Source organism: Mercenaria mercenaria, chromosome 3 (assembly GCF_021730395.1).
Source record: "Mercenaria mercenaria strain notata chromosome 3, MADL_Memer_1, whole genome shotgun sequence".
Lineage (NCBI taxonomy): Eukaryota > Metazoa > Mollusca > Bivalvia > Venerida > Veneridae > Mercenaria > Mercenaria mercenaria.
Window position 1 is genome coordinate 58,810,772 of NC_069363.1, and position 12,218 is coordinate 58,822,989.

The 12,218-nt window shown below is 36.0% G+C and overlaps 1 protein-coding gene across 4 annotated transcripts in view; it reads right to left on the minus strand.

The window, feature by feature from the left end:
- The window catches only part of LOC123524626 (structural maintenance of chromosomes protein 6-like), a 50,249-nt gene that overhangs the window by 8,282 nt on the left and 29,749 nt on the right, over positions 1 to 12,218 (minus strand). For 2 of the 4 annotated variants that reach the window (XM_045302951.2, XM_053538685.1), the window contains exons 19-25: positions 11,838 to 11,894; positions 11,387 to 11,557; positions 9,733 to 9,870; positions 6,002 to 6,120; positions 5,377 to 5,476; positions 2,681 to 2,842; positions 72 to 230 (exon numbers count right to left, since the gene is read on the minus strand). In XM_045302951.2, the coding sequence (XP_045158886.2) occupies positions 72 to 230; positions 2,681 to 2,842; positions 5,377 to 5,476; positions 6,002 to 6,120; positions 9,733 to 9,870; positions 11,387 to 11,557; positions 11,838 to 11,894 (906 nt within the window). The remainder of the gene's footprint in view (positions 1 to 71; positions 231 to 2,680; positions 2,843 to 5,376; positions 5,477 to 6,001; positions 6,121 to 9,732; positions 9,871 to 11,386; positions 11,558 to 11,837; positions 11,895 to 12,218) is intronic. The other 2 variants (XM_045302953.2, XM_045302952.2) reach the window with 2 other exon arrangements.

Genomic DNA, 12,218 nt, shown 5'->3' on the forward strand with positions numbered 1-12,218 from the left:
ACAAAATCAACAGGGTAAGTGTTATCAAGCGGAAAGCAAGCTGTCACCACAACAAACATGACGAAACTTACTGTCATTTCAAGGGTTTCATTTTTATGATTAAATGTCATTTTGCCAGTGTACTGTCTATTGGCAAGAAGCACAATGAAGAAGTACTTTGCTCTCACAGCAATCATGCGGCGAAATTCTGTATAACTCTCGAGTCGTTTCCCTAGAATGCTGTCCAACCTCTGAAAATAAGACAATTAACAACACTAAAATACGGTTTTCCTCGATCAATTTCTTTTCTGCGTATTAAATGCTTGTATTCCTTTTTGCATAGAAAGCTGCGCGATTCTGAAATATCCAGAATTTGATTTTAGTTAGTAAATATATTTTTTTCACATACAAGTTTACAAGACGGTGACAAAAGCAAGACAAAACACAAGGAAGCACACGGCAAACACAAAACATGCTGTAAGCTTTGTAAAGATATTTGTTTCATGTAGAACATCGAAGACAAAATACAAGTACTTTTTGGGGACTTTGTTTTCTTTTTCAGGACTACCTTTCTCAAAACCTTACAACGAACAACTTTTATCAATAAAGGGACAGTGTTAAAATAGCAACTTCACTAAATGTGTAAATTATGTCAAAATGAAGTCATACCCATAGCTGACTGCAACTGGTGCATACCTTCTAAACAACATAGTTAGACAAGTTATGTTTCTGTGAAAACTGAGCAAGCTGTCCCTTGCTACAAGGAAGTGGGGGGTAACTACATCCAGTACTGTGCATTTTCTTAAAAAAAGCGTCTAACTTCAATACATCAGAGTCCTACAAATGCAAACAAGATGGCCATGATGGTCCCGGATCGCTCACCATGGAAACTAGCACTGCCCAAAATCTCAAAAGGATCAATTCTATTTTGAATTTAAGAGTTTCCATCAATACAACTAGAGAAAAAGAGTCCCCCGCCTCTTCTCTGCCCCCTGGTGGAATTTATTATTTTTTTTTTATACAAATTGCATCATCCAGGAGTCATTATTATTGCAAAATGACTTTGAAAGCAGTTGTACATCCTACAGTTTCGAAGAGACAATGTTAAAAGCATTAAATGTAGGAAAAACTAAACCTGCCCCTGACATCAATGTTTTCTGATGACTTAAAATTCCACGAAAAGATTTGGTAGCAGGCCATGATTCAAGGAAAAAATTTTGAGAAATTATTCTGATATCTGAGAAGATAAATATATATTTGGAAAAGTGCACAAGTATCCAAGTATACTTTCAGCTTAGCTTTCCAGGGTTATCTGTAAGGCTAAAAGGTTTTGGGTTACCCTTAAAGATACATTTTCCTCCAATCAAGACTTTTTCTGCTTTAAGCTACGCCATTACAGGTACATGAAATTCTGTTAAAATTTCCTCTACCCTCCCCACCTCCTATCTAAAATGCACAGTACTGAATTATTCATAGGCACCTTGAACAAAGTTGGAAGATAACAGTAAGCATTTTGATAAACAAACACAAAAACACACTATCTACATCATTCTGAACAAAGTTAAAAGTTCTGGCAGATCTCAAAAAAAAAAAACCACCATGCATAGGGTTTCTGACTGGGCTATAGCAAACCAGATTTTAGATTCTCAACCATATTTCAAAATACTTTTATTCTTAGAAAATCAAAATATATGAAAGTTTCAGATATAATGTTATACATATACAGATCAAAGGTGAGCACGGTGCACACCAAATCTAAAATCAGTCATTCATACATTTAAGTCATATGCACTTGCTACACCGAACATTCTGTAGCATAATTATTATGGAGGGTACTTGGTCAATGGAGCTTGGTTAATAATGTATTTGAGAACAAACAAAATCTTCTAAGAACAGTATGCCAGACTAGTAATCAAGAGCCGAGAAGAAACGGTGCATTTTTGACTATGGTTGGTAGTGAAATAGGGCATATCTGAGATAACTAGAGCTATCACTTGAGTGGGCATATCTGAGATAACTAGAGCTATCACTGGAGTGATTATTACCCATCAGGTATGAATGATAAGTTTGGGCAACAGTACATGTGTATTAAAAAATTAACAAGAATAAAAGGGACATAATGTACAGAATATTTCTGGCAGAGTTACGGATCATATTCCATATGATGTGGGTGATGATGTGGAACAACCATTTTATGCCTGAATCAAATCCATTGACCTTGTTACCTGAAAGCTTGCTGACTGTGTTTGAGGAGTGAGTACTATAGCTTTCCTTAATCTTCACACAGTCAGGCTAAGAAGGTGCATCCCAAGACAGCCATGAAACCAAATATTCATGATCAGATATCAGCCATTGTTCAGCATTGCACTCATATAATATATATATATGTAAAGCATGACCCCAGACCTCTTTGAAATCATGTTAACTTTATCAATAAAATCCTGGATGAGCCCCTTATTCTTGAAAAGTAATAATTCTAGCTTTGACTATAAAAAAATAGCAATCGACACCACTAGTTAAAAAGCAAAATAATACCTTAAAAGGTTCATATATCAATATTCATTTCATTCCTACAGAGCAAGAATAAATTCATGAAAAATTCTAAAACATTGTCATGCAAACAGTGAAACAAACAGAAGTGGTAACTAAAGGCTGGTGATCTAAAATACTGGTTTGTTATGACCTTGAAACAGATATTTACATTTAAATGTATAAATTTATGCTTATTTGAGATTTCCAGCTTTCCTTCGAAAGCTGGATTGCTATTCAGTACTCCATTAAAGTACACTTTAACCCTCCACGATAAGGACTGAAGCAAAATCCTGTGCGCTTTTTGTCGCTTTTTTAGTGATTTTTCGAGTTCCTGAAACACAACAAATATATAATAACGGTGAAACATGTATTAGTGCATAAGTGTTTACCAAAGGGTAAGTGTTGTTTTTTCTATATAATATATTGCAAGCTTCCCATTGGCTTCATTGTTTGTAAACCGGCTTTGAACGGGTTTGTCATGAAATTTATTTATTTATTTTGTTGGGTTTAACGTCTCACCAACACAATTATAGGTCATATGGCGACTTTCCAGCTTTGATGGTACAGGAAGACCCCAGGTGCTCCTCCGTGCATTATTTCATCACAAGCCAGCACCTGGGTAGAACCACCGACCTTCCATAAGCCAGATGGATGGCTTCCTCACATGAAGAATTCAACGCCGCGAGTGAGGTTCGAACCCACATCGATGAGGGGCAAGTGTTTTGAAGTCAGCGACCATAACCACTCGGCCACAGAAGCCCCGCAGCCTTTGTCTTTACTATATGTAAAGTGCATTTGAACATGTTTGTCATAAAAAGGGCATTATATAAATCTGGTATAATACAAAATATAAAATAATATACACTGACAAATAAATACTCAAGTAAGAAACAAGTTGAACTAAGCATGGATGAAGGGTTTGTAAAATACTAGAATCTCCATGCAAGCATGACCTTGACATTTGAGCTAGGGACCTGGGTCTTGCATGTAATGATTTTGTTAGTTATTTGTTCAAACCCAACATTGCACAACAAATTGATCCGCTGCACACAAAATCTACATTTTCAAACTTGAAATCTCCATTTTCAATAGAGCTATATAGAGAAATTCTGGCAGTCAAAAGCCTGTAAAAAACTTCAACCAAAACTAACAAAATCTTACCATAGTGATTTGATCTTTCTGGGTTGTGACTGAGGTTTTATGGTTATAGAGACAGTAGTTAAGAAGTAACAGTGAAATTAAGAAGCTTCCCATATACTTTAACCAAAACTATAATCCATTACATCTGACCTCAGAGACCTTGGTCTTTTGGGAATCTAAGCCTAACTGTAAAATGACTGTCCCTTACAAAGACCAATCCTTATACCAGGTTTGATAACAACTGGTGCAGATATAATGAAATTGAGGAGCTTGCCATAACCTGATGCCAGGGGGAGTACAATACCTTTCCTTATTTTTCAAAAAATCATGAAATGAAATGAGCCGCGCCATGAGAAAACCAACATAGTGGCTTTGTGACCAGCATGAATCCAGACAAGCCTGCGCATCTGCGCAGTCTGGTCAGGATCTATGCTGTTCACTTTCAAAGCCTATTGCAATTAGAGGAACTGTTAGCAAACACCATGGATCCTGACCAGACTGCATCTGCGCAGGCTGGTCAGGATCCATGCTGTTCACTTTCAAAGCTATTGTAATAAGAGGAACTGTTAGCAAACACCATGGATCCTGACCAGACTGCGCAGATGCGCAGGCTGGTCTGGATCCATGCTGGTCACAAAGCCACTATGTTGGTTTTCTCATGGCGCGGCTCAAATCAGTAATAATCGATTATGTAGCAACAGAAGTAGAAAATGCACATTGTGGTTTTTGTTCGGTTTAATGTCACGACAACACATTTATAGGGCATATGGCCGACTTTCCAGCATTTGATGGTGGAGGAAGACACCAGGTGCGCCTCCAGGCCGGTCCATCCAAGTTGGCACCTAAGCAGAACCACCGATCTTCCATAAGCCTGCTTGGTGGCTGCCTCATAAGAATTCTATGCCCACAGCGAGGCTCGAACCCACATCAGTGAGGGGCAAGTAATTTGAAGTCGGCGACCTTAGCCACTCGCCCACTGCATATTTTGGAATAACTTATATTCATGGGGGATAAATTTTCATGGGATTCATCATAAATCAATGCGTGAAATTATATTCCAGGAACAGAAAACTTTCCATTCCTCTAATTACCATGTCAAAATCCACAAATTTATTTCCCCATGAAATAGTCACTTTGGGCAAAACCACGAAACTATGCCACGAAACTAAATGATTTCACATTATGCAGACTTAGAAGACAGGTACTATTGCTGTTTTTATGTATGTTTAAAGACAGAATTGTGACACAATCTAAAATGGTTGTTCTAGATCACTGTGCTGTACTCAGGAATAATTTGTCGTGGAAGGAGAAATGCTAAATGCTGAAAAGTAACAAAAACCACTGCCTGCTTTAAGAAACATCTTTTTATAATGCTCATTGTTAAGTGTGTCAACAAAAGATCTTGTGAGCTGTTTCAAGCATGGCATCTGTTTCTATCAAAAGTTACTTGTAATCTGAAGTTACATTTACTGGCTAATAAATCATCCTAGATCTGGACCAGTTGTAAACTCTGGGGTCTATTGTAGTCTTGCACCGATTCTTTCAAAAGAGTTCCACATGTTTTACTAAGTCCACTGGGATACACAGTATCACTGTTTTCTTGGGACTGACATTTTGTGACTGAGCACTTTTTTTCAGCATATACTGACCCTTGTTATACCTACATTTAAAATATTTACTCTTTATGATATATACCAGATAAAGCAAACTAACGAAGACACTTACCTCGATAAATTTTCTAAGCTGCTTCACTTCACACTTTATTTTCAGGTAGGAATCCTTCTTTTCCTTATACTGTCTTGTTATTTCTTCAGGATCACCTCGCCTAAAAATCGTCAACCAGAAAATGGTAATAAGCAATAAATAATTATAAAAGTGTAAGGTGTGCAAGGCTCATGTATAAACACTAGTATTTATAAAAATCGTTATTTATACTGTCTAGTTACTGGGTACCAGTGTCCAACCTAGGGGCAATTACTTTACTTGGTACTGTTCCCAAAGTACTGGCCAACACCGGATGCTATGAAGGTAAATACGACACCTGCCTTAGGCTTGGCTGGAAATAAGTTGTTCCATCCATTTCAGGTGTAGACTTTTATCAATAACTAATGTTAAATGAAAAACATTTACCTTCGACTAATAAAATCTGAGGGTAGAACTATCTAGTTTTATCAACCTTTAAAGTAAGACAAAAGTGCAATATTTTTTTAACCATTTGATCATATGACTACTGAACACGGAATAAATTTTTTCAGGGATAAGGAATATTTCAAAACATCTAATTTTAGGACAACATAAGTATCTGTACATCTATCTATTAGCAAAACAGATATACTGTATTAAAACATACCTTCTTTCTTCATTTTTGATTTGTTTTTCTATCTGAAGAATCTCACTTTTCAGATTAGATGGTGATCGGCGGGTATTTATTCTTTCACTGTGAATAGTCTGTGCTTTTTCTACATCACTCTGCAAAAGATGCAAGTCTTGTACAAACAGGGCAAACAAAAGCTATGAATGTTATGGGATATGTCGGTACTACAGCCCCTGAATACTGGAAATCCCTTCTAACTGTGGTTCCCAAAATTTGGCCTTCTCATATCATTGGAAAAATACCCCCTGTAAACCAGAACCCCTGTATTCTGCAAACTGAAATTTTTTTCCAAACCATACTTCTATTTGTTAACAAAATATTACTCTTGAAACCTAAATTTTACAAGCAATCAGAATTTTGGCATGCCTTTAATTATGGTAACCAGAATATACTCCATTTTGTAGCATATGTCCATGGAAACTTTGTGTTGTTTTATTTAGATAAACAAAATCAGGATCTAAAACAAGCAAATTCGATGAATTGGTATCCCCCGCCGAAAGGGTTTGTGGTGAGGAATGGCAAAAAGATATATACGGCAAAAAGTTAAGGATGTTAATAAGAAGCAAATAATTTCATTAGTCAAAATCAATTTAACAGAAAACAAATGTTTAATTAAAGAGTACATAATAAATGTATGATACTTTGATCCTGACTAAAGAATTTATTTTGAATGGGATATGCTTACTGTAATAAGCTTAGCTTTTAAAATTAAATGCAGTTAATTGAAATGTGAGCTTGAAGTTTAACTGGAATGAAATATTGTCTTTGAGTGGTTTGGCACCAGGTGTTGCTGTTTTACATGTACATTTGAACTTAAAAGATCAGATGTCCTTAAGAAAACACAGGTAAGATATCTTGAACATGGCTGAGGGCAAGGTTTGTGCAGTCACAACTTAACATGTTGAAGGTTTGAACATAAAAAAAAAAAAAAAAAAGGAATGGAAATATATATATCTATATATAGATATATGTATATATTTATTTTTTTAGGGGGTGGGGGTGCAGGGGAATGGGAGAGGAAACAAAATTTCACATGTTGATTATAAATATTGATTGAAAATTAAAAATGAAAAAAAAAAAAAAAAAAAAAAGGTAAAAAAATTGGGGGGGGGGGGGGGGGGGGGAGGGGGTGTGACCAAGGCAAGTGGGTGACCAGGTGTGGGTGTGCAACTTCACATGTTTATAATAAATGTTCACAGAAAAGAATGAAAGAAATTTAATGAAATTCTGCCAAATGTTAAGTTTGTTATGTACAAATATGTGGATTTTTAGACAATTAAAGGGCAATAACTCTGAAGTTACAAAAAGAAATCAGTAAAAATTGTCTGTGCACAACCACATTATAGTGCTCTAAATTCTGTTAAAGTTTCATAGTTGTAGGTCAAATATATCAAAAGTTATGATGCAGAAATTGGCATATCTATAGATCTATAGTACCCTATATAGTTAACACTAGAAACTTCTAAGGGCCATAACTCTGGTGTTACTTGGGCAATCTGTCTGAAACTTGATGGGTCCCATAACCTCATAGTGGTGAACATGTATATGAAGTTTGTTTGAAAAAAATCTAAAATAAGGAATGATTTTTTTTTTTTTTTTTTTTGGGTGGCGGGGGGTGTCGGGGGATAGGGGGGAGGTGTGTGATCAAGGTAAGGGGGTGACCAGGTGTGGGTAAACAACTTCACATGTTTACAATAAATGTTCATGGAAAAGAATGAAAGAAATTTAATGAAATTCTACCAAATGGTAAGTTTGTTATGTACAAATATGTGGATTTTTATACAATTAAAGGGCAATAACTCTTAATTTACAAATAAATCCAAATGAAATTGTGTGTACACAACCACATTATGGCGATCTAAATTCTGTTTAAGTTTCATAGTTCTAGGTCAAATATATCAAAAGTTATGATGCAGAAATTGCCATATTTATAGACTCCTATATAGTTAACACTAGAAACTTCTAAGGGCCATAACTCTGGTGTTACTTGGGCAATCTGACTGAAACTTGACGGGCCGCAAGAACTCATTGTGGTGAACATGTATATGAAGTTTTAAATAAATATTCCAAACCATTTCCTAGATATGGCTCCGGACGGACGGACGGACGGAAAGACGGAAGGACGGACGGACGGACGGAAAGACGGACGGACAACGCCAAAACTATATCCCTCCGACTTTCGTCGGGGGATAATAAATTTGGTTGCTTGGTAATTGTAGAACTATCTACTTAATGTAGAACACATCCCACCAACAAAACCTCTCTAAACTGAAAACCTGGCAGGTAAGGCAATAGAAAATTAGTTTTTAGATTCTCATCCCCGCCCGCCCCTATCTGAAACCCCCCCGCCTCGAAATTTTTTATTGGTCAAAATCCAGATATCCAAAATTTCATGTCCGGATACTGGTACACTTTCATAAACATTACATAATTCTAGAGTTAAAAGAAAATGTTTAACATATTGTGGTAATGCAAAGACAATTTAACAGCATTTGACAGTATCTGATATTAAAATTTACCATGACATTACCTCTTATTATAACAAATTAAGAAAAATGATAATAAAATATCGGCAATTCACATGACTAGCAGACGTTCTGGCAACCTACTTTCGATTTCAAAAACTTTTAGAAAAAGGTAAAGCCAATGTATTTTCTTATCCTTATTTGATTGTTATTGATTTTTATTGATTAGAAATAAGTATCTGTTGTCTAGATTTCAATATTTCAATTGTGTTTAACATGGACATTTGCCTTCGTGGGGAAGCCAGACATGCCATTTTCACGTGCAAAGTATACTGAATTACCGCGCTATTTGTTTCATAGATATGGAAATAGGATTAAAATATGCTGTGCATGCAAGTGCATCTAATTAAGAAATATCTGAATTTTTTCAAGTGTAGAACTACTAGATTCCTCGTATTTTAAACTTTAAGCTCGAACATCAATATCATCATCATCGCTTCCACGGGTATATAGCTTTTAGCACATGCTCAGCAGGAATGACAGATTGATTTTCTTTAAAAATCGTGGCTGTACTTTGACAGAACTAAATATTTTGAATTTGCAAATACACTGAACAGACAAATATTAATTTGCCGTTATTGTAGATTTGCTTTTTTGTATAGGATACAATCAACCATCAGACAAAATGATTTACTATCACATTATAAACAAGATAAAAGTTTATGACATAAAATTATTTTGTTCATTTCAAAATTATTTCAAAATGGGTTTTACATATACTAGCATTTCAAAGGCACAGCAATACACACTAGAATATCAATACAGTGATATTTTAAATATAATTTGTCAGATTGACCTCCACAATACCATATTTCCGAATAAAAAAATAAAAAATAGAAAGTGCCCACCCGCCCCATTTTTTCTCAAAATTCGGATGAGAATCTAAACATTTATTTTCTCTGGCCTAACTTAACCAGTGTTCCTGGATTCTGTACCATTTCTCACAATGTAACTTCAAAACTTCTCTACATGAAGCAAAGGTGAAGGATGAAATGACTTCCGACACATGGAACATATGGCTTGCTTGGGGAACAGAAATCAGGGCCCTGTGATCCACAGGTCTACGCTTCCCCTATGGAGTTAAGGCCATCATTAATTAGTTTGCAGTAATACGACCTACCCGTGAAAATCGATGCAACCCTACTTATACAGGAAGGAAATTAAAACTACAATATACAATACCTCAACTTCTACTTTGTATTTATCCAGCTTGTCTTTCAGTTCTTTGATTTTCTTTTCCTGCTCTTTAAGCTTGCTGTCATAATGTTTCTTATTTGTTTTACATGTCTCAATCTCGTTCACCACATTTCCTACTTCCTCCTGAAAAAACAACGACAACAACACAATGTCAGCTGACTATGATTATATAAATAACATCGACATTTATAAAAGAAATAGTGCATCCTTTCACCTCTGAAATAAATGATTTCTACACTTAACCTCTCCTGTCAGTCTCAAAGATTCTTGTTTTTTATATAACTAACAAAAATATTTTCCAATAACAAAATTCACCAACTGGAGGGGCCATATTTGTCATATTTGTAGTCATAGCTTCTATGCCGTCCAAACAGCTGACATGCTGCCGTTCGACTTAACAGGTAAATTTTTTCCATCTTAGAAAATTCATACACTTCGTAAGAACAGGACTGAGGCCCGATAGGGATAGCCGAATTTGGAGCTCTATGTATAGATCTATTATATTTGCTGCCAGAGGAGCCGTATTTTTTAGATTTGATACTTAACTGAACAAGCGAATTCACAAAATAACCTTCCACCTATTAGTCATACAGGTTTCTATCTATTTTCCATATTTCATGTTAAAATCTATCTAATTTACTGCAGGATCCAACTATGCCACTTTTTGAGCCGTGCCATGGGAAAACCAACATAGTGGGTTTGCGACCAGCATGGATCCAGACCAGCCTGCGCATCCGCGCAGTCTGGTCAGGATCCATGCTGTTCGCTAACAGTTTCTCTAATTCCAATAGGCTTTGAAAGCGAACAGCATGGATCCTGACCAGACTGCGCGGATGCGCAGGCTGGTCTGGATCCATGCTGGTCGCAAACCCACTATGTTGGTTTTCCCATGGCACGGCTCTTTTTGTCATATTTTCTAACTACTTGATGCCATAGCTACCACAATTTTTGCCATAGCAACCAAATAAAGTATGTGCATATTCTCCAACTGCCATCTATTCCTGTATCAGGTTTCAAGAAAAAATGTTATTGCAGGATCCTATTTTGTGTGACAACAAACAAAGGGTAGGGGAAACTAACACTGATATGGTACTAACAAAAACCAAAAAAAAAACCCAAAAAAAAACAATATAATCTGGTTAATCAGGTATTCCATTCCTTTGTGGTCAATTTATTTTGGATTATGCTCCAAAATTAGTGCAAGCCTCTGATCCCTTATTATATTTTCAATCCCTGAAATGAAGATTTTTTAATACCAAGTTTACTTACTCTTCAAAAATGATTCTAGACGTAAAACTACAAATGATAAATGTATTTGATTATCTCCAAAACTTTGAAATAATTTACAAGTAAAATAACCAGTTTTTTTTGAAAACCTGGTTAATAAATAGGGAGTCACAGCACACAACGTTCAAACAGGCATCACAGGCGAGCACCTGGATAAAACCACTGACCTTCTGTTAGCCAGCTGGATGGCTACCTCACATAACGAATTCAACGCCACCGAGTGAGGCTCAACCCACATCGGTGAAGGCAAGTGATCTGAAGGCAGCGATCTTAAAACACTCGGTCAGGGATGGCCCTCTAGTATTTCAGAAATCCCATACAATTCTGATGGGGCAAAACAGATAATACAGACCTTGATAGCATCTCCGGCATCAATCTTTGATCTGATCTGTACGTCAATCTGCTTGTACTGCTCCTGCAGGTTCTCTTGTAACTGTTCTTGTTCCTTGTGTATTGTTGTCTTACTTTCTAACTGAAGTTGATGGCTGGAAAGTTGCTCTTCTAACATCTTTACCTCCTCTTCCTAGAAAGGAGAACCAAAATGACAAAGTAACTGGCAACTCTATATAAATTTATGCAGATTAACATTTCAGAATAGGTCGAAAAACAAGATTTCTCTAAAGACTAAAAATCTTTCCAAAAGCAATGCTTTAAACTTAATGGTACGATTAAAATCCTACAAATAACCTCTCTGGCGTTGGTATGAAATCAAAACATTACTATTTATATCTTTCTAAAATATAGAGCAGAACAAGTTTCATTACTGTCTAAGACAAACATTTTACAATAGTAGAGAAACTTACATAGGTTGCTACATCAACAGGTGCTGGATCTTCAATGTTTTTCAATTCACTTATTTCCTGAATGTAAAGAATAGGTAACACTTTAAAATAGTGTTGCAAAATAACATACATATCTGAATCAGAGAAATGCTTCACCTCAATGTAACACCCTATAATCATAGTAAACCTATGTCTGATCCCTCTCAGCATTACAAGGACTGAAGGCCTGGGGATGGGGTAGATTTTTGCAACATATTTGAGGCAAAAAAGAACTTCAGTCAATGACAAGAACTGTCTGAGGACAGCAACGCTCGACTATTCAACAGCTTTGTCAACTGAATGAATATCAAAGTTCCTAGAATGAAAGAAAATAATTTAACAGTAATTGTTCTCTGTATAACT